Source organism: Micrasema longulum, unplaced genomic scaffold, assembly GCF_059751315.1.
Source record: "Micrasema longulum isolate JH-2025_06_02 unplaced genomic scaffold, ASM5975131v1 h1tg000546l, whole genome shotgun sequence".
Classification (NCBI taxonomy): domain Eukaryota; kingdom Metazoa; phylum Arthropoda; class Insecta; order Trichoptera; family Brachycentridae; genus Micrasema; species Micrasema longulum.
Genome location: NW_028277742.1, coordinates 289,750 through 311,866, shown reverse-complemented (window position 1 = coordinate 311,866; position 22,117 = coordinate 289,750). Strand labels below are relative to the sequence as shown.

The 22,117-nt window shown below is 33.3% G+C and overlaps 1 protein-coding gene across 5 annotated transcripts in view; it reads left to right on the top strand.

The window, feature by feature from the left end:
• The first annotated feature begins 2,658 nt into the window (after nt 1–2,658).
• LOC148280760 (cytochrome P450 6j1-like) overlaps nt 2,659–22,117 on the top strand; it is a 53,606-nt gene continuing 34,147 nt past the window's right edge. The window contains exons 1-7 of one of the 5 annotated variants that reach the window (XM_088227864.1): nt 2,659–2,836; nt 5,043–5,282; nt 8,020–8,184; nt 12,477–12,625; nt 13,777–13,904; nt 16,992–17,235; nt 19,056–19,174. In XM_088227864.1, the coding sequence (XP_088083990.1) occupies nt 5,095–5,282; nt 8,020–8,184; nt 12,477–12,625; nt 13,777–13,904; nt 16,992–17,235; nt 19,056–19,174 (993 nt within the window). In that variant the 5' untranslated portion in view covers nt 2,659–2,836; nt 5,043–5,094. Of the gene's footprint in view, nt 2,837–5,042; nt 5,283–8,019; nt 8,185–9,005; nt 9,290–12,476; nt 12,626–13,776; nt 13,905–16,991; nt 17,236–19,055; nt 19,175–22,117 lie in introns of those variants that run through there. The other 4 variants (XM_088227865.1, XM_088227862.1, XM_088227863.1 and 1 more) reach the window with 4 other exon arrangements.

Here is a 22,117-nt window from a genome sequence, read left to right as displayed (position 1 = left end):
TGGCCGCTTTTTATTTCGGTGGGTCCTGGAGTAAATAAAAAAATTTTGTCTATATTTAAATGAACAACCAGGCTGGAAGGGTTAAGAGAATATTCAATGACGTTTACGTTATATATAACACACATGAAGCATCTATGTTTTTATTAACCGTATACTCTAATCAGAATGCATTGAAAGATTTTTAATTGATTTAAATTGATAATAGTATATTGACTGTAGATAATTGTGTCACAAATCTAAATATATAACATAATTATTATTCTTTTGAACGCAGGCCCTGTCAATGTCCACATAAAGTGACACGAATTAAAAAGACATTTTTGTACGATTTATCTCAGTACAATATTTCATTTGCTGACGCCGCTGCTCATTACTTCTTTCGGAAGTTAATTTATATCGTTGTAATTACTTAAAGCTAGTTTCACCAAAAAAATCCGTTTTGGTCAAAACAACAAATTGGAGTAACATATTACAAAAGAGATGGAGAATAATTTAGAGTAGAGGAAATGAAAGTCTAAGCATTCACAGGGCGTGTAGCTTTTCATTGGCTGGTTTAAGTCGTTTTACACACTAAGTAACATTAACATTCTGCCTTTGAACATTCATATTTCTTCAATTCTTCCATTTGTTGATTTTTCTGAAGAATATTGTCATCTTGCTTTTTTAGTAAAAATACATTAATGTTCTTATAATTTACCCAAGTATATTAATTTTGGTGGCCCTTTCTAACGTATTGTAAATAACAATGGAAATCAAATTGCGGTAGAGTGGGGTTCGAACCTCGGACCTCTGATCCGTGAGACCGCAACACTTCATTCATATTATAATTACAAACATGTTCATTTGAATAACTCCCTAGTTGGACAAACCCATAATATTGTGGACAAATTTAGTTGCACGGAAAAACAATAAAGCAACCTCCGTGGTGCAGTGGTCAAGACGCTTGACTCACACACGGAAGGTTCCGGGTTCGATTCCCGGTGAGAACACAAAAAAACTGGGTTCTCTGTGATGTAATTCACCACTGTAATTGGGCCTCCTGGCCTGTTGTGCAAAAATAATAATTAAAAAAATATATTTTTAAAAACTTACAGGTAAACGTCGTTTTACGCTGGGGTTCCGTTCCAAGAGACACCGGCGTAAAATGAACACAAATATAATGAAAGATGGAGAGGTTAGGTTCCGTGTCAAAGTTCTAAGAACAATCTAACATGTTTATTGAATACATATCCTATATATATTCAAAATAAATTATAATTGTATTTAATAAATACAATTTAAGTTCGTTTACAAAATAAAAATCATTTTACTAGAAAAATGCGACACGTTTGACATTGATAGTTGTGACGTCAAGAATCGTGATGATGTTTTATAAAAATTTGAACAGTTAGGAATAAAGTTCAAAATTAACAAAAATCGTGACGTATTAGGGGCGTGGCCAATGCAATGATCGTTTTTTCGGAAATTCAACATTACAGATTTAAATATTTTTATGCTACTTGCTACTTGCAAGAATTTTTTTTTTACTTGGGTTGAATTTCTTATACCCTTGTTACTTTGAAAATGTTTAAAAAAAACATTTTTTTTTTTTTAAATAACTATTAGCGATCTTATAATTTACCCATTTTTTTTTATTTTTCTAGCCATTTTCAACGAGTTGTAAATAACTCACTATTAGAAGATGGAAATAAAGTTGGGGTAGAGTGGGGTTCAAACCTCGGACCTCTGATCCGTGAGTCCGCAACACTAGCCACGGGACCACAACTCGGTTTTTTCCTTCTTCTTCTTCTTATGGTTCCTCTCTCCGATGGAGGTTGGAAGTCATCATTGCGATTCTTACTTTATTGGCAGCTGCCCTGAACAAGGACTGAGTGCTGCAACGGAACTAGTCGCGCAAGTTCTTAAGCCAAGAGATGCGCCTTCTACCTGCACTGCGTCTCCTTTCAATCCTTCCCTGTAGAATGACTTGTAAAATTTTATATTTTTCGCCTCTCATCACATGTCCAAAGTACTGAAGTTTTATTTTCTTTATGGTCTTCAGTACCTCTTTATCTTTTTCCATCCGCCGGAGAACATCATCGTTTCGGACTCTATCCACCCAGGAGATTTTTAATATCCTCCTGTAGCATCACATTTCAAAGGCTTTGATCTTTTTTGAAGTGTTTTGGGTGAGTGTCCACGTTTCGGCGCCGTAAAAAAGTACTGAGAAGACGTAACATCGAGCAATGCGCATTCGGAGGTCTAAATTAAAGTCTCTACTGCAAAGAAGGTCACGCATCCTGAAAAAGGAGTCTCGCGCCACCTCTATTCTGACTTTGATCTCTTGCGAGTGATCCCATTTATCATTCAGTTAGCATCCTAAATATTTATATTGGTGAACTTGCTCAATAAACTGCGCTCTATGTTTTAAAGTCTTTTTTAAAGGTATTTTCCTTATTGTATTTTTTTATAAGAAAAATTATGTAAACAATAACCACACAGTTATCCAAGGGTTAAAAATCACCATGCCATACAGTATTTACTGTTAATACTTCACATTAATATTGCGTGTGAGAGTGTTAGTATTAGTGATGAAAAATAGCATGCATAAGAACATTCACATAAATTGATAATAATTTCATTATAGCATTAGCAATAAAAATAGGATATATTATAAGCTCAGTTGGTTTGTGATAACGCTGCTGCGTAGATCAGTTTCTTAAAACACAATTTATTTTTTAAACGCAGTCCAAAGTTATGCTAATAAATACACTTTGCTACGTCAATCCAATTAACAAATAATTGTGTTAGTGCTACTGGAACACGGAATCTCTCAGGTTTATCACAACATTACAAGGTATTTTTTCAAATGTTGTTAATCATAATAATTAATTAGTAACATAACAATTCATGAAATCTACTACATTTTTGTGGTGATTTTACTCTGAAAAGTGTGTAGTCTGTCTTACTAGATACAACCTGTTTTAAAGACTTTTTTTTCTACTACTACTACCACCATCACGCCATTTCCCCGTAGGGGTAGGCAGAGAGAATGGACCGCCACACGCGTTTATCCTGGCATACATTTCTAGCTTCTTCAACATTCATACATCTTGTCATACATGCCCTTCGGTTCTGTCTGCTTTTGACATGACCAGACTTAAGATTTTGGTTTATCTGACCATGCCACGTCTTCCATGGTCGTCCTCGTCTCACGTTACCGTTCGTTTCCGCCAAATATACTTGTTATACCATTCTTTTGTCGTCCATTCGTTCTACGTGATCAAACCATCTCAGACACCCTTTTATGCGGTTCAAAATGATAATTAAACAAATGTAAAATTGAAAAGTTCTTTTGACTTCTTTGTACCTATAACCAACTATTTTTTTAAATTATTTAATGCAATTTCAAGGTTTTACAATGGTTTGGCAATATAATTAATATTTTAGATCTCAAAATAAAAGTTCTTTGTTCGAATTTTGGGTTTGAGGTTGACCACATCACCCCTCTAGTTTGAATTGTATAACATATTACAACAGAGATGAAGAACATTTAAGAGAAGGTAATTTAGAAGTCTAGGCATCTACAGAGCTTATGACCTATCATTGGCTGGTTTAAGTGGCCACTTTACACACTGTGTACACATTAAAAATTCTACCCATATTTTAACATCAATATTCCTTCAATTCTTTCATCTGTTGATGTTTGTGAAGTTAAAGAGCTGAAACCTTTATTTATGAGGGTAAGATTCGTGTTATTTAATTATTTAATTTGTTGAATGTGCTATAAACTATTTAATAATTAAAAAAGGAATGGCCTACGCTCAGACGCTGTAGTCTTATAATGCCCATATTTTCCAATTCATGTTATAGATTAATTTTAAGATGTATTTTTCTAAAGTGTATTTTTGTAATTATATTTCTTTGTAAATAATATATGTATGGAAAAAAAATCAATTACATACTAGGCGACGCCTGAAATTATTTTTTTTTAATTTTTATGCACCATTCTGCCCATATTTGTAGTATGTATGACATGTAGGTTATATAATTCAATTATGTAGGTGATTGTAGTATGTAGGTAAAATAATTCAATAACACGAATCTCACCCGCATAAATAAAGGTTTCAGCTCTGTAACTTCACAAACATCAACAGATGAAAGAATTGAAGGAATATGAATGTTCAAATATGGGCAGAATGGTAAATGTGATACAGTGTGTAAAGTGGCCACTTAAAACAGCCAATGACAGGTCATAAACCCTGTAGACGCCTAGACTTCTATATTACCTTCTCTGAAATGTTCTTCATCTCAGTTGTAATATGTTGATGTTTACAGCTCCCCAGGGAGTTGAATCCAGTCCTTGTCTACAAAAATTTGGACAAACTCAAAATGTTGTTGAATTAAAATAAATCAAACTGTTTGCCAATTTCATTATTTTGCTGAAAAAAAGACTATTTCAATTGTAGAATTGATCAAAAGATTTTGAATTTGTAAATGTTGATAATTTATAGTCCTTAAAATAAAGCTTGATTAGAATGACAGCTGCCAAACTAATTTCATTAGTGATGGGAAATTCCTGATCACTGATCAAATCAATTTCATCAGTTATTTCATGCAATCATGAAACTCTGTTTCTAAAAATTTATATAAGAAACGCAAAAACAAGCCTATTTTAGTGTATTTAAAACAATTATTCACCCCAAAATATGACATTTATACTTTTTTCATGAACAACATCAAATGAATATTTTTTTTATTAGATCAATTTACATTGATCAATTTTTCCATCTCTAACGTTTTTGCAAAATGATGTTACCTTGTAAGAACGTCGTTGATAATTAGGTTTATTATTATTTTTTTGTTTTAAAGCTGATTTTACATATTAATGTAGATTTATGTGACAAGCATTGTATTAAATAATTAACACGCCAGATACGAATGATTTTTCGTGTGTTAATATAACTCCTTTGACGTTACTACAAAGTTTGTCTTCACTTTTTCTGACAAATGTCATTCCAATCAAGCTATATTTTAAAGACTATGGTGCTAAATTGTTTTAGTTTATTATTGGACATTTACAAGATAAATTAATCATCACAAAATCGTGTCAAGATGCTGGTTGAATTTCTGATTCTCCTCACAAGTGCCCTATTGTCAGCGTATATGTTCCTCACAAGGCATCATGATCACTGGAAAAAGAAAGGAGTGAAACACCTTAAACCGAAGCTAATATTTGGTAACATTTACGATATGGCCATGCTGAAGTCCTCGATTGGAGAACAACTGGCCTCTTTATACAGGTAACATATGATACAATATATGATCTTTCAGTTCTTTCATATCTTAAAAATCATTTGCCTTTTTTGTGTGCGTGAAAATATTTCATTTATATGTCGTCGGCCGAACCGGGGAATCCCACGCCGGCACCAACAGGCGTAATTGTAAATCGGCGTAGATCAAACCGACAAAAAACAACGTTTACCCGTATTTGCTTATTTTGACGAAAAAAAAATATTTTTTTTAAACCTATAGTTCTCGGTGCAACTTGTTTATTTAGACAAGTTCAGTATACCTCGTCATAATTTCCCCACCCGCCATCAGTAGTGCAAAGGGCACCGCATTGGTAATCCAATCGAAGCATAGCTTGTTAATTTTTTACATTAAGGCAAGATCATCAGTCTCCACTTCGGAACTAGTCCAGAATGTATTAAATACTACAGTGAACCATCAAACAAATAATTTACCTCGATTTTTCTAGGAATCGAACTCAAACCATGACAGACAGTACACACCACGAGGTGTAATATGTCAATATGTCATTCTAATGTGCCTTAGTAGGCCAACAAAATTTGTATGTTCACAAAAGCTAGGGTTTCCTAGGACAGCGGTGCCCGTATTTTAACGGCCGTAGTGAACGGTGATGCAGTGGACAGCCGTCGTAACGTCGACTAGAGAGTGGTTTCCAAGGAAAACGGTGTTAAATGGTGTTGATAATACCGTTTTCCTAGGAAACCACTCTCTAGTCGACGTTACGACGGCTGTCCACTGCATCACCGTTCACTACGGTCGTTAAACTACGGGCACCGCTGTCCTAGGAAACCCTAGCTTTAGTTGACTGACAGGTACGAAATTATCACATCGACATTGGGTCATTAAACAATCGAATGCACTGTATATGTATATGTGTGTATATGTATGTATGAATGTATGTGCATGTATGTGTATGTTAACTCCTGTGTGGCTGATATGATAAATCTATCTTATTTTTTTAATGATGAAATTGTATTTTTCGTAATCTTTAAATTGACATTTTCACCCCGGATTTGGAAAGTGCAATTTAAATAACTATCCTGGATTTTTATTCAAAAAATATTTAACCTTGCTACCCGAAGAACGAAGTCCACCAATACAGCAATACATATGTATTAGAGAGAGCACGAAGATTGAACACATAACAAGGAAGACAGAGACGCTGTTCTGTAGCCGGTGTTATGTGAAACAAATTCAGTCGATTTCTGACAGTGGTGCGTTATGATTAATATAATTATGAGCGGCGAACTTATGTTTTTGTTTTGTTATAACAGGGATAAATTAAATGTTCATTTTTATAAATTATAGAAAAGGAATTATTAAACCGTATATCTCCATGGTTTTTTTTTAATGTCTGTGCTTTAGAATATTCCGCTTTTTGCTTGTGGTAACACGATGTTACAACACCGCGTGCAAAGAGATTATTTACCACAGTCTTTCAAGAGTTAATCTGTGCATTACAAGTGTCTCGATTCAACACAGATTTTCTAATGAGTAGAGACAAGTTCACTGGGTCGTTGCGGTCGTAATGGTTGATACAAAAATATTATAAATATATATTAGAAAATGGGGATCATGTTAGGGTATTGTGGGATTCGAACCACAGACCTTTGAGCCGTGAGTCCGAGATACTAGCCACGGGACCACGACCCGATTCTTACCGTCAACGGACCAACCGGCAGAACTGACCGAGAAGACGCGGAAGAGAATTTGAGACGTCACACGAGGAATAATTTCAGAAATACAAAACTGAAAATTAATATTGCGCCGATAATACGATACATAAAAATTAAATAAAAATAATTTGACTTAGTTTAATACTCATTAAATAAATATCTCAATACTGCAACGGGATCATTTTTTTATCAAGAAGGTAATGTGATCAGTTTTACTTTCAGGAACTATGAAATATTGCAGTGTAGAATAACATTTATTCAACCAATATTTCACGTCCACCCTGCCAGGAATCAAACCTAGAACCTCAAGCATGAAAAGCGATCACACCCACACTATAATACTAGTTATCTCCACTTAATTTCGAATTACGATTATTTCCTTGGAGTATCCTTCGAATAAGAAACGTAATTGAGATGGAAATTGAATACAAATTCAGCATTGTCTGCAATCATTTGTTCATAATTAAAATATTGTCGATTCACTTAACTGGTATAAAAATGAAAATGTTTTCAGGTGTTACCTAGTATGTAAAATAATTTAGCCAGACGAACCTCACCTCAATCAAGGTTTCAGCTCTTTTACTTCACAAAAGTAAACATATTAAAGAATTGGGGAAATGTGGATATTTATATAAAAACAGAATTCTGAATATAACAGAGTGTCAAAGAGTTCATAAGCCCTGTAAATGCCAAGACTTCCATATTCCATTCCCAAAAATATTTTCCCCTTTTGTAGCAAAAAAAATAAATCTTACCATAGAAAATATCATCATCATTCCCTTTCCGCACCTAATAGTGCATAGAGCGCTGCAGTAGTACACCAATTGTAGCGTAACTTGATATTTCTTTTTCGTTAGATGAATGTAAGATGATCAGTCTTACGCTTCAGGTTCCAGTCCAGATATTATGAAATATTCTAGTATAAAAACACCCTTTTAAATAAATATTTCATATCAACCATGTCGGTATCGAGCACGAGACCTCTGTAGAAAATATTCTTTACCCAATACATCTCGACCTTTCCAGTGTTAAATTAGTGTCTTTTTTCTAGGATCCATCCAGAAGAGCCTTACATTGGGTTCTTTTCATTTGACAAACCCGCGTTACTAATAAGGGATTTGGAGCTTATAAAGCACATTTTGATTAAGGATTTTAACCATTTTCCTGACCGAGTTTTCTCCCCAAACGAAAGTGTCGACCCTTTGGCGGCGAAGGGGTAAGTTCAAGCATACAAATTTTGCCCTCTTTATCAAATTTATGAAACACGTCACATTTTCAATTTTTGGGTTTTCATTCATAATTTTATTTTAAATTGGCTTGTTTATTTAGTATATTTTTTTTAAATGTCACAATATTTTGTTAACAATTTATAAAATGTGCATAGATAGATTTTTAAATATATTTTATTTATTTATTTCGACAGCTTACGCCTTTGACAACGTTTAAAATAATATTGAAAAACAATTATAATGAAACAAAACACCTGCACACATAAAACTTTAAAAAACCATAGCGCTGAGAATACGACACATATTTTTATTTTTTTTTCAATTTTAGCTTAGTTTGATAACTATTAACAAATAAAAAAACCACTGAACTTTCTTCTTACAATTTGTGGCCCTGCACTGTTGACAATAGTGACGAATGTTCAAAAGGTCATTTTTTTATGATTTCTTTCAGTATTAGCTTTCATTTGTTAATCTCAGACTAATTACTACGTTCAAAATTTGACGCCAGTAAACTCAAGATATTGTTATATAAAACTACAAGCTGAAAAGTTTGAAAGTTGTTAAAATCTTCTCTTGAAATGTGTTAACCCTTTTTACTGATTAGTATTTTATTATTTTATATACCTTCTTATCACTCCGGGGTGCAATGTCCGATGTCTATGTTAAGACTAATAATAAATTGTCTCTTACGAACTTTGCTGACAAAATTCAAATGAGTCACGAGAATATTGACGAATTCCCTTAAATCGTGTTGTGTTTCTTTATAACGGTGTTATATGTTTTTTTTACATTGCGAAAATAAGGAAGTATCCTAAACAAATGTATATTTTATTTGATTTATTTTTGCACCACAACAGGCCAGGAGGCCCAATTACAGTGGTGAATTACATCACTAAACACCCAGGCTTGAGAAAAATCATATTGTAATTTTTTTGTGTTCTCACCGGGAATTAAACCCGGAACCTTCTGTACGTGAGTCAAGCGTCTTGACCTCTACACTACGGAGGCCGCCAGCACAGCACCTATGTATAGGGTCAAAGCACCAATGATTGACCGTTTAAGGTCCAACTTGTAGTGAAATCCACATTAAAGGTATAATTTTCATTATTTAAGCGTAGAAAATAAAAGAAAACAATAAAAAACACATTAATTTTTCTAAGACCTTTTAGTTTTTTATTGAAATACGAGTATAACAATTATAATTCATATTACTCTAAAAAATAGCAGAATCACCAGTGAATGACCACTACCTACCCCAGTAAAAATAATACTCAGAATTAGTTACATCATAACATTATAAAACATCCTAACACATTAGAATATGGATATATTTAAAGAATTGTCTAAGAATTAGCATCAAATAAAACACTTACCACACCTTTCCTTATAAAAACACTATCAATCTCAGAACAATAACGGGAAGACGTACTATTATCTTTTGACAACTCACAGTTCAAAACTTATAGATTTGTTTCTTACCAAAAGATGTGTCCGCCTATTGCTTGTGTCATAGTTTCTAGTGTTAAAAGTTTTTTTGACGGACACATGTAGCAATTCTTATTATATTGTGTTTTATTAACCGATGGTTATTTACTGGGGAGTGGTCATTTACTGGTGCTTTGACCCCATAACCCTCGTATTGAATTCTAGTTTTATTTCCCACAAAGAACTGTATTCTCCATCAGCATGGACACGAAACGTTTATAGATAGTGGAGGATTTGGTTATCTAACGAATTTGATTATGCTAGTATGTGTAAATTAGGTCAATATTGATTATAAAAATACAAACTAATTTTTATCTTTTTGAATGAATTCGACCATGTTAAATACAATTTATTGACCTACATAAATATCATATCTTTTAGCGGGTGTTTTTTATTCCCAACACAACTCCAAACTGAAAATAAAATAACAAAACTCGGAAGATACGTTATTAGCTCGAACAGTTTCACAAAAAATAATTTAACCCGATATTTTGTTGGGGGGTGTTACTGTTTTACCGCGCTCTAAAACTGTTTTTTTACTTAACAGTCCAAAGACCGTGGTGAGCGGCTGGGGGATATGTCATAATAATTACTAATTGTTCAAAATGTTTAAAGATCGGTAGAATTGCTCCTAAAATTGGTAGATCTACCGAAAAGTCGGTAGAGTTAGAAACGAGGTCCGCGACTAGCAGTTTCATAGCACATTCTGTCGGTCTAATTTTTGATCACTGATACAAATAAATCCGGCATTTTTTTTGCAAAATGGTGCGTGTTATATTGGCTTTCAACGCTTAGAGAATAGTTATTGATTTGTTTATACAGACTATTGACTTAACGTAGCCCATAGGAAATAATTCAAAAGCATCAAATCAAAGAATAATGGCGGCTAATTAACGGGTCAACAAGATGATATATGGAAATAATGCCGTCGCCACACTTGTCACGTAATAAATTCGTGGTTTTACGAAGAGCCCTACGCGTTCGGCAAATTGAACGCTGATTTTTTGAGTAAATTTACACAATTTGTAGCCTTTTTTGAGCGAAAGGCGTTTCATTTTGAATTTGATTATTGTTACACAGCACAAATGTAAAAAAAAAAACTGTCAAGGTTAGTCTGACAAGATATAGAACTACCAATCAAAAGTCCTATCACGTCTGAAAATACATCCGCTATTATGAGATCAATTACTGGAACGTCATATTTATCAAATCAAATACAATTAGTAATTTTCTTATATAATGTGCATCTTATGTTAATTATTATGATGTTGAAAATATGTAATTATTTACAGAAAATTGATATGATAGTAGAAACATCAATACTTTGTTACTTTGTAACATCGTTGTTATTTTACTGAATGGTATTGTGCAATAAAATATACAAGTTACCACACACATTTACTCACGTACTCACATACACACTCACAACACTTTTTAGTGTTAATTTACATTTATTTTATTTACAGTTTTAATTATTATTTTTCATTTTCTCATTTATTTAAATTTGCGTGCATTTGTAAAACAGAGAAAAACTTTTAAACTTGTAAAAGGTTATTTTACCATTGAAAATTACATTTTAAAATTTATTAATTTTTTTTTTCAATTGTAATTGAGAATAAATAATGTGTATTCAATTTCTTTTTTAGTTGATATCTTGTAGTTGTTTCTAATTCTAGGGGAAGTTTATTACGGTCTTACGCTTCAGAGCCAGTCTAGGGACTAAGATGTTAATACACGGTAATCCGTGCTAAACCTTTATTTAAGTAAAAATCTCGTGTTAATCATGTCAGAAATTGAACATAAGACCTCCTCCATGGTAGGTAACCACGCTGACCACTGAATAACAAAGGCGGACGAATTCTTACATTATTAATTTATGTTCACTAAATTAATTTTAGATGAGGCCGTTGAGAATATGAAAGTCAAGTTATTTTTAGAGCTTATGATCTGTCATCGGCTGGATTAAGTTATCACATTACACTCTGTGTAAAATATATTTCGATAAACTTAGTTTTGAATGAACATTTCCAAGTGTGGGGAAAACTAGCGACATCTTTTGATAAAATAGATATGTTTTTATTGACCTGAAATCCGAAGCAGACAACGAAATTTTAATGCTGAATTTTTTACTAACCTACTTATTTAAACCAGCTGATTTTTGTTCAGGAGAACCTTAACCTATATTGCCTCTCCTTCACATCTGCAAGCTGCCTTCTTCTTGGAAGAACATCGATGATAGTCTTCCGACTTTTTTCGGGGGAAATAAGGGAAGCGGAATTGTCGGGGGAGGAGACGAGAGTGCTGGCCAGCGATAGGGTCTCCTGGGGGTGGTATTCTGAAAGCAAAATGGCGAGTAGAAAACGTATATTCAACGCGTATTTACGTACTAAATGCACGCTAACATAGCGAGCTCTTTGCGCGCAATTCCGTTCAGAATACCAGCCCTGGAGAAGTCTGGTGATGTCCACATGCTCCACTAATAATACAATTTAAAAAGGAATAAGATTTTTATTTAGTTTGACGTTTCGCTTACATTACGCAAAAATAGAGTCGACGATAATTGCTTAATTCAAACTCTCTAGTAAATTATTAAATTATTGTACCAGTCACTTAAAACAGTCAATAACAGATCATAGGTTCTGCAAATGCCCATACTTCCGTATACTCAACAGCTTCATCTCTGAAAGATATTGATTATTGAAATCAATCCCGTCAAGGAAAAATCGACAATTTGTATTCAAAAAGTTAGATCTACTCAAAACATTATCAATGTATATTTTCTCTCCTTGTTTAGGTTATTTGGTCTGAATAATCCAAAGTGGAACCATGTCAGGAACAAATTAAATCCAGGATTTACCGCACTGAGGATTAAAAGAATGTTCTGCCTGGTGGACGATTGCTGTACAAGATTTATTAATATCATAAACGAATATGCTCAATCAGGTAAAATGTTCCTTCATCATCGTCCTAATTTAATTGTCCTCACCCAATCGACCATTGTGTATTGCATAAGCACATATCGATCATTTGCTACATTTAGGTAGAATTACCAGTAATCAGTATTTATTATTGTTATTATTAGAACAGATTTTCCATAGTCATCAAAAGTAGAAGCATGAACCATTGTTCTCGGACTTTGTAACAATGGTGATTGACCGCATTAATGAAATTAATCAGAATCATTTCGCATTTCCAAGAGTATAAATACCGAATGTTTCAGAGAACCATAGCCTCGTACACGGCATGTAAAGGCTATTTACTACAGGCGTCCAAAGCTTTTTTTTATTGTGAAAATAATCCTCCCTTCATAGTATAGTGTATTCAATTTTTATTTCTTGAAAAATAAATACGTGGCGATGTTTTGTTTTACAATGAAAATATTATAATTAAGCTACAATATGTTCATCTACTACTGATTTCTTCAAATTGAATGATGTGGGCAGGTGGGAATAAATTGCCTTAAGGCAATATGCCCGCCTTTACACACATGTATGCAACCTGCAAATGTATGTAAAGTGTCTAAATAAATAAATAAAAGCAATAAAAAGTTCTACGTTTCATATCAAAATATTACAGTTAAAAACCATTTATTAAATAAAAAACTCACTTTGCTTCAGGTGTCTGTACTGCAATTCGAACAACCTATAAAATCAATATTTCACATCCACCCTGCTAGGAATCGAACCCAGCACCTCAAGAATGATAGACGAATGCGCCAACCATTACTACGCAACAAGGCAAAATTATCTCCACTCGATTTCATTATTAAGGATTTAATACTCTTCCAGGGTTCTTTTATTTCACACACAAAACTGTTTTCTTCGTAAAACAAATGTTTTTATTTTCAGAGCGTTTCGCATAATTTTGAAATAACTTGGGCTAGGAAAATACGAATCGAGTTGTGGTAGAGTGGTATTTGAACCTCGAACATTTGATCCGTAAATCCACAGTACTACTACTGGACCAAAATCCGGATTAACTTCAATTGTTAAAAAAAACATATTTTGTTTCGATAATTATGTGGTTCATTTATTTCTTTTTGGTTACTTTTTTGCTCGCTCATTATGCCAATTAAAGAGGTATTGTGTTTTCAGGTCAGCCAGTGGAATTAAAAAAAGAAATGGCGAAACTGACCACCACAGTTATAGCGGCCTGTGGCTTTGGGTTGGACGCTGGGGCGATGACGGGAAATTACTCGGCATTTGTGGATATAAATGAGGATGTAAGTTCAGTTTTTAAAAATCATCAGCTTGATAAACATAAGTCACTTGTTATAATCCAGCTCGAAGGACCAATTATGTTAGGATCAGTAGATTGTAATTAAATAATTCTGGTCCTATTTAGAGGTGTTATTTCGAAAGTTAAAAATCCCATTGATGATAAATAGAAGATTTTGTATTTACGTATGTTTGTGTCCTATATTATTTTCCTTTTCCGGTTTTGAGTTAAATATAATATTTATTTTATTTTAAAAGATAATTTAACAAAAATAAATACTAGAAAACATACAATTTTAGGGTTTTCGTCGATACAATTTCACATGCATATACCTTTAATTATATAATTACACAAAATAGATAGAATAATTTTTTGGCTATTTTTTTATTTTCTTGAATATCTCATAAAGTATATAATTTATATTAAAATAAAGATAAACATAAAATAAACGGTAATATAGAAGTCATCTATCCACATGGTTTATGACCTGTCATTGGCTAGTTAAAGTGGCCACTTTACACACTGTCTAACATTCATCATTCTGCTTGTGTTTAAACATCTATATTCCTTCTATTCTTCCATCTGTTGACCTTTTGTGAAGTACAAAAACTGAAACTTTTGTTAATGCGGGTGAGGTTCTGGGCAAATAATTTCACCTACATACATACTAGGCGATGCCTGAAAATATTTTTCCATTTTTATGCTTTTTCTTGGACCAGCTGGTTTTATCAACAATAATATGAGTTTGTACAGTTCATATCCAGTTCAGGGCCTCGATTATGATAAGAAGATAAAGTCGTCATACCTTTACCTTGACGGTATAGTTAAAGATAAATTCTATAGATAGATACACTACCGACCCCTCACATTCGAGTTTTGGGTAGGTTCATCGATATAAAACAAGGAGAACCGTACATCACGGTACACAAATCTACGCTCTTAAATGACATAGCTTCAGTATGACGTCATAGTTAAAGATAAAATTCTCCCCACCGATTACGAAGATACGCTACCGATCCCCCACCATCTCAAGTCTTTTAAAAATATAAGATAGAAATAAGTCAATTTTAAGTTAAATTAAACTCTAACATAACTGACAGTTTTGAAAACGGACAGCTAGATGCAAAAAATAATGTCACTTGATTCTGCCCTATTAGCATATAAGAGTTTCTAGGCGTAAGAAAGTTGCCACTAAAAAAAAATCGTTATTATTTTTTTCCATCTGTTTTACTATCTTTCCGAGTGTAGGAATCGATACGCTAAAAGAGCCGGCTTTTATCATTCGGTAGATAAATACAGACGATCGTTAAGCGTTGTAACGTTGTAAAAAACAAGTCCAACGTACCCCGTTTTGAAAACATTTTAGTACTGGATTATAATTCTAAGTTGCCTGATTTAGCGCCATCTGACGGCCGCGGTAGTAACTCATCCATACGATATCCGTGCATTAGAAATAACTTCTTTTCCATTTGAAAACTCGGGACGAACAGTCCAACTGTCGCGCAAGGACTCAAAGAGAGGCGACCGCACATTTCAAAAATGTAGTCCTTCGAGAAAGAAAACGTTCAACGTAATGTAAGCCTATTTGTTTTAAATTTATTACCGAAATTCTTGTAGAGAGAGATATCATATTCTAATGAGATTGTATTTTATACAGGTTCTCTTTTCTCTACTTTTCTCTACCTTTTTTCTACCTTTTTATCTTTTTCCACCTTATTCTATTTTATTTACTCCGCCTTTTATCTTCTTTGTCCGATGATAAAGATTTTACAATGTAGTATATTTACTCCATGATTCGAATGGATCACTAATTATTACGAAGTTTATTCGTAAATATCTGGAAAAGTCGGTGTCAGATTTTTAAGTTTTCTTCAAGATCATGGGACACAAATTTACAAATGCAAGGAAGCAGACGATCATTTACTCAATTAAAATGTCGACAAATAATCTTCTGGGAAATCATCAACTGAGCCAACCACGAGTAAAAATATACCAACCAAAGACCGCGCATATCGAGTTCCATCTGCGGATTTTATTTTGTAAAATCAACATTATTTCATTTCATCTCGAGAAGAAAACAATCAAGAATCTATTTCACTTGTCATTATTATTCTTACGAATATTTATTTCTTAGATAAATTTATTGTCAACCACTTACTCATATTAGCTAGGCAGAATTCTGAATTTTTATATTTACTAATCTTGGTACATTTGTGGAGAATTGCTTCTTTTATTAAAATTTTGTAATTCACTAACGAGTTGTTTATTTCATAAAATCCAGATCTTTAAGTCATATTTGTTCCATTTTACAGTAAGGTATTTTATATATAACGTTTTTGATTCCGTTCATAAAATGTTCTTGTTCTTTTGGAGAATTCTCATGTTCTTGCCGATTGAGCGAAACTGGTGAAGGGTAAGTTGTTTGTAGGTTCTTTATTTGGTTATCTGCATTATTCTTCTTAATCTTAAAAATTTGCTTATTGATTTTTAATAACCTACCGCTATAATGTCGCCCAACTGGGACCAAATAATTTATTTCAACCTACACTGCCCGTTGCAGCGTACCGTGGAGATAATTGCCAAAAATCATGTGAAAGCGAGCATTTTTTGCTTGAACTGGGATTTATTTGAGTTTATAATCGCTTTGAAGTGGGGACTTTTTTTTACAGAAGCCTATACAAAATATCAACGAGAACTATTTTAAATGTTAACAAAGTAAGGAACGTGGACTAAATCATTAGGTAATTTATTGGTTGGTTTCGATCATATGATTTTAAGATGTAAAAACATACCGAGGTAGGTACAGATAGTACAGAAGTTAAATATACCTTCTCGATATATATAGACGAAGATAGCGTTCATAATCGAGGCGCTGATACTGACGTTCATTTTGCACGCTTTTCCAACATGGTGTTTTATAGGTGCCTAGTTTCTTCGATCCTGCTGAGAACCTCGTCCTTTGTAATTTGGATTCGTCTATAGGTCCAGATCTCGGAGCCTCCATTTTTTTTTATCTCTTTCGCCTATGCACCATGTTTTGCAATCATGCATCATGTAATATTAATAAATTAATACACTTATTAATTTTTAGAGTTTTTCGACCGACCCCATTTACGCGCTGAAAAAGGTGCTTCTTTTTTTTGCTCCACATTTCTCCAAGACCTTCAACATCAAGATAGCAGCTGATAATACCTACAAACTAATGAGGGACATAGTCTGGGATACTGTGGCCTTGAGAGAAAAGACAGGAGTCAACAGGAATGACTTCCTGGACCTGGTGATGGAAATCAGGAAAAATGGAAGCCTAGAGGATGACTTAACTAATGAAAAATTTGGTTTGTTATTATTCGTTTTTATTAGATCCGAAAATAAATCTTAATAAGCCGCGTGCATGCAACGCAATTAGACAGTTTTTATATGTATTTATTTTCCTGAATTTAAATAACCTTTATTTAATAATTTTCTTAACGAGGATAGATTTGATATGAAAAGTACTTTATGATATTTAATGATTTTATTTGGTTTTCGGTTACATTTTGTAATTTAAATATTTGTCTTTATAAAAAAAATATATTCAACATGTATTATACTTTGCCATTTTTATATTATAGTTCAAAAAAAATATTTATTGTTTACTATTTATCGTACGTTCAACACAGTATTTTAGTCTTTTTTTTGTACGCCTCCACTCGTTTGCGGGTGATTTTAATAGTTTTATGAAATTAAAACACGTGTATACTGAATATTTCCAAAGTATAAAAAGTAATTATCAGAAAATGACAGAAGTAACTTAAATAATACGAATAAATATTTACCTACATAAAAGATAGATGCATACAATTATGAACACACATACATAATATATACCCAAACATACTCACAGTGCATATTTAACACAAATTAATTAGCATTTAACAGGCGTCGTAGCTCAGTTGGTTGAACGGCCAACTTTGATTACCGCCAGATGTAAGAAAAAAATCCATTAAAGATTTTTTCTCAGTAAAGGAGTTCAGTTTCTTTTTTTTGTGAAAAGACTATTAAACTAAGCGATTTAGGAATATAAGAACACTCTCCCTCCACTCAACAACCGGACTTTTTTAAAAACCTGGGCTTGGGGGGCGGGAACCAACTTACGGAGACCCGTCACAGTAACGACAGGAGTTTATTAAGCACTGATCTCCGCCTACAAGAATAAGAATAATATAATAATGTTATTGAATTATCTCTTAGATCATACAATCATCCAACTGGACCCACGACTTGTAATTTGGTTATGCACTCGGCGGTCTATAGAAAGACGAATGTTGGGCGTCTCCTTAAGAGACCGGACACGGAATGAGGAGATAAGATACCGTACAAAGGTGACCGATGTCGCAGGAAGAGTGAGACGACAAAAATGGCAGTGGGCGGGTCATGTGGCGAGACAAGAAGTCGATAGGTGGACCCCCAGAATACTAAACTGGAGACCCTACTGAAGTAAAAGGAAAGTAGGGAGACCACAAAGGAGATGGACTGACGACGTCGTTAAACTCGTGGGCCATGGATGGAAACAGAGTGCCCAGGACAGAAGAACATGGAAAAAATTGGAAGTGGCCTATATCCAGCAGTGGAGAGAAACGGGCTGATAAGAAGAAGAAAAAAACTTTTTTTAATGTTCATTTGTAAAAGAATCTATATACCCACCAAGAAAAAAATTAACCGAAAGACCCAATTATTTTCGTTTTTGCTTAAATAAATACTTTTTTTGTTGTTGTAAATAAACGGTGTTTCGGGGCCAGACCGCGAAACTTCAAAGTAAAATTTTTCAGGGTAAACTTTAAAAAAATTGTAATCTTTTTTTTTCATAAAATTTATTTTTTTATGAAATATTTTGTACGCATAATTTCAAAATGGAGTAAATCTTTAATATCTCAGACTATCATTCCTTCCATGAACCCCTACTCCTCCCCTACAAAAAATAATGGTTTTGAAAAACGTATTCGACAGATGAAGCTATACGCCTCGGACGCGGAGGGAAGCGGCTGGTTACCTGGTGGTTCCTCTGAAGTTTCGCGATCTGGCCCTGAAACACAGTGTATACTATTGTTGTGTTCAAAATCAATGGTTAATTATTGTGTGTTTCTACATATTAATAACATTAATTTTGTGTTTCCAGAATTGGATGGGGACGATCTTGTAGCCCAAAATTACCTATTCCTGATAGCAGGATTCGAGACATCTTCCACAACATTGAGCCTCATTATGTACGAGCTTTCAATGCAGCCAAAATTACAAGTAAACCTTTACTTTAATATTTCAACATAATGTTAAGTATAGTCACAATGACGTGAAGTGTTTTTTAGCACTGATCTCCGCCTACAAGAAAAAGAATAATATAATTGTATTGAATTTTTTCGAAGATCATACAATCATCAAATTGAACCCTTGACTTGTAATTTGCGTAGACAAATGCTTTTTTTGTTGTTGTAAAATATACATATACGTGTCATACAGAAAACTTAATTTTACTTTGTAGATAAAATTGAAGATAAATTTTAACTTCTCATTTGAATACGGGCCCCGAAGTCACTGCGACCTGACTCCAGCCAACGTGGCAGATCCCCGTAAATTTTCTCGCGCTCCAAGCCCATGTCTTTAAAGAGCCTGGCTGAGTGAAGAGAGAATGCTCTCATATTGCTAAATCTCTCATTTCAAGCCCAGAGCCTTAAAGTTTCGGGCTTTTAGGTTCAGGGCAAGCGTTCTGACACACTCAGGTTTAACCAGTAGCCCTCCGAGGATGCGGTGTCTTGTGTTATATAAAACATTACATTTTTTTTATTTTTCTATATATTAGACCCCTGTATTTATATCCTTACGTGTCATGTACAAGGCTAAGGTACTCGGAGAAAAATCGTTTTTGTTTATCTTGGAAATAATTTTGGTTTATTACTTTTATGAGTCCAATCACCATTGTTGCAAAGTCCAAGAACAATGGCGCGTGATAACTACTTTTAACAACAGTGTGGATATCTGTTAAATATATCCCATCTTACCTGCATTCTACGTCAAAACTACGGCGTTGTAAACTGAAAAATAGGTACCGAAATAACAGATGTTTGCTACTCTATGGAGAAATATCATCGCATTGAGAATAGTCATCATCCCTAATTTAAACCTATATAGGTAACTTCTCATGGCTCCGTGTCCGGTAGAAATTTGGGTCGTTTCGAAAGTACTTTGGTGATGACAACGAAAGTTTGCTGCATCAGCCAGCGTTGGGAAAAACATTTTAGTGAATTTACCTTTAGAAAAAGCGCGGTAATGATCCTCTCAACGCTGCTGCGTATTTTGTTTTACACAGCGTTTAGCAAAGCTAAGAGGAAATTCTGAGAAAAAAGGTGCCGTTCTTTTACAAGTTGCTGCTCTTGCTAGTTCATCTGCTCTCTCATTTCCTACGATACCAGTATGTCCTCTTATCCAGCATATTTGAACAATCATCCTTCTGATTTTTTAATGCTTGATTTTACTCTGAATATCTACAATTAATAGATTTATTGACCTAGTATTAGTTATATTCTGAACGCCCGAACGACAATCTGATAATATTTTTGCAATAACCCACCTCTCTGGTGGTTTTTTTAATAACCATTCGAGAGCTTCTCGTATTGCGAGTAGTTCAGCCTGAAAAACTAAGCATCAAAAACATCACATTCGCGTTACATATGAAAAGGTGTTTCATCGTCTGCACTGCAGAACCTACATCTAGATGTTTTTTTTTGTTTGTTTTTTATTTAGTCTTAAAATAGTCGAACATAATACATGAATGTCCTAATATTTACTTTTATCTGAAAGAGTCTAACGAAATTTTCTAAGATGCATTAATTTCAAACTTCATATTCCCATAGGACAAATTATCTACATGTCTTGGTTAAACTTTTTGAATTAACATACTCTGGAGGATCGCAGGAAAATAACTGACCTAATATTTTTATATAAAGTCATTAATTCTAAATTCGATTGTTGCGAACTCCTGGATTTATTAAATATTAACATACCAATACGTAAAATTAGACAAAATAGTCCATATTATTGTCACCCTTCTCAAACTAACCATCTTTGTCACCCACCAATACCGCGTGTACACAGACTAGGAAACAAATGTACCTCTCATATCGACATTTTTAACTCGAGTCTCTGTGAATCCAAATCATCTCTTTATAAATATTTCATGATGTTCTATAGTAACGACTAACGAATTATTTGCAAAAGCTACTTATGCCAATGATCTGATGTTTATTCATTTTATATTTTTTGTGTTATGACATACATACATTTATATGTACATATTTCTTGTTATTTTTCTTTTTCTTTTTACACCCATGTTTAAATATTGTTTTTTAGTTTTTAATTTTTGTATTCTGTAACTCGTGTAAGTATATTGTTACTCAATATATTGTTATATTGTAAAAGGCACTTGTGCCGTAAAATAAATAAATAAATAATTTATTGTTAATATATACACTAATTATCTACATTTACAAACAACATTTATATGTTGAACACAGCACTTGAAGCTTTCACAAAAATATTGCAGAGATCAAAGCATTTGAAACAAATGCACCATATTACAAAACAAGGCTCCAAGAAAAATCCCTACAAAAAACCGATACTTAAGGGTAAAGTCGATGCTAAATTACTTAATTAAAGTGCTTACTTATTGTCAACAAAGAAATCCCTTCAATACAATAATTTATGTAAAAAAATTATCAAAACATAATTTTGGAAAACCCGCAAAAAAACTTATTTAAAGCCAACCGAATACGATCACTTTTTAAGAGTTAACTTATCTGCTACACACGTGTTTTTTTTAACTTGTCTTCAAATTTATAATAAAAATAAAAGACGAGGGATACAAAGTTATATGAAAGTAAATTAAATTACCTATCCTTACCTCTGTTTTGTATAAATACATTGAATCCTTCCCATCCCCTCTCCTCTCTTCATTGTATAGTGTTATTTTTTTTTTTATATATTTATTTTGTTAATCTTTACTTTTAATTTTTGTATAAAATTGTAAGATTCAATGTGTCCATGTATTTATAATTTTCTCAAACTGAACGGTTTGGGTAGGTAGGAAGAAATTGCCTTAAGGCAATATGCCCGCCCTTATGTGTATATTTATTGTATATGTATATAAAGTGTCAAATAAATAAATAATAATTGAACTCTTTAATAAAG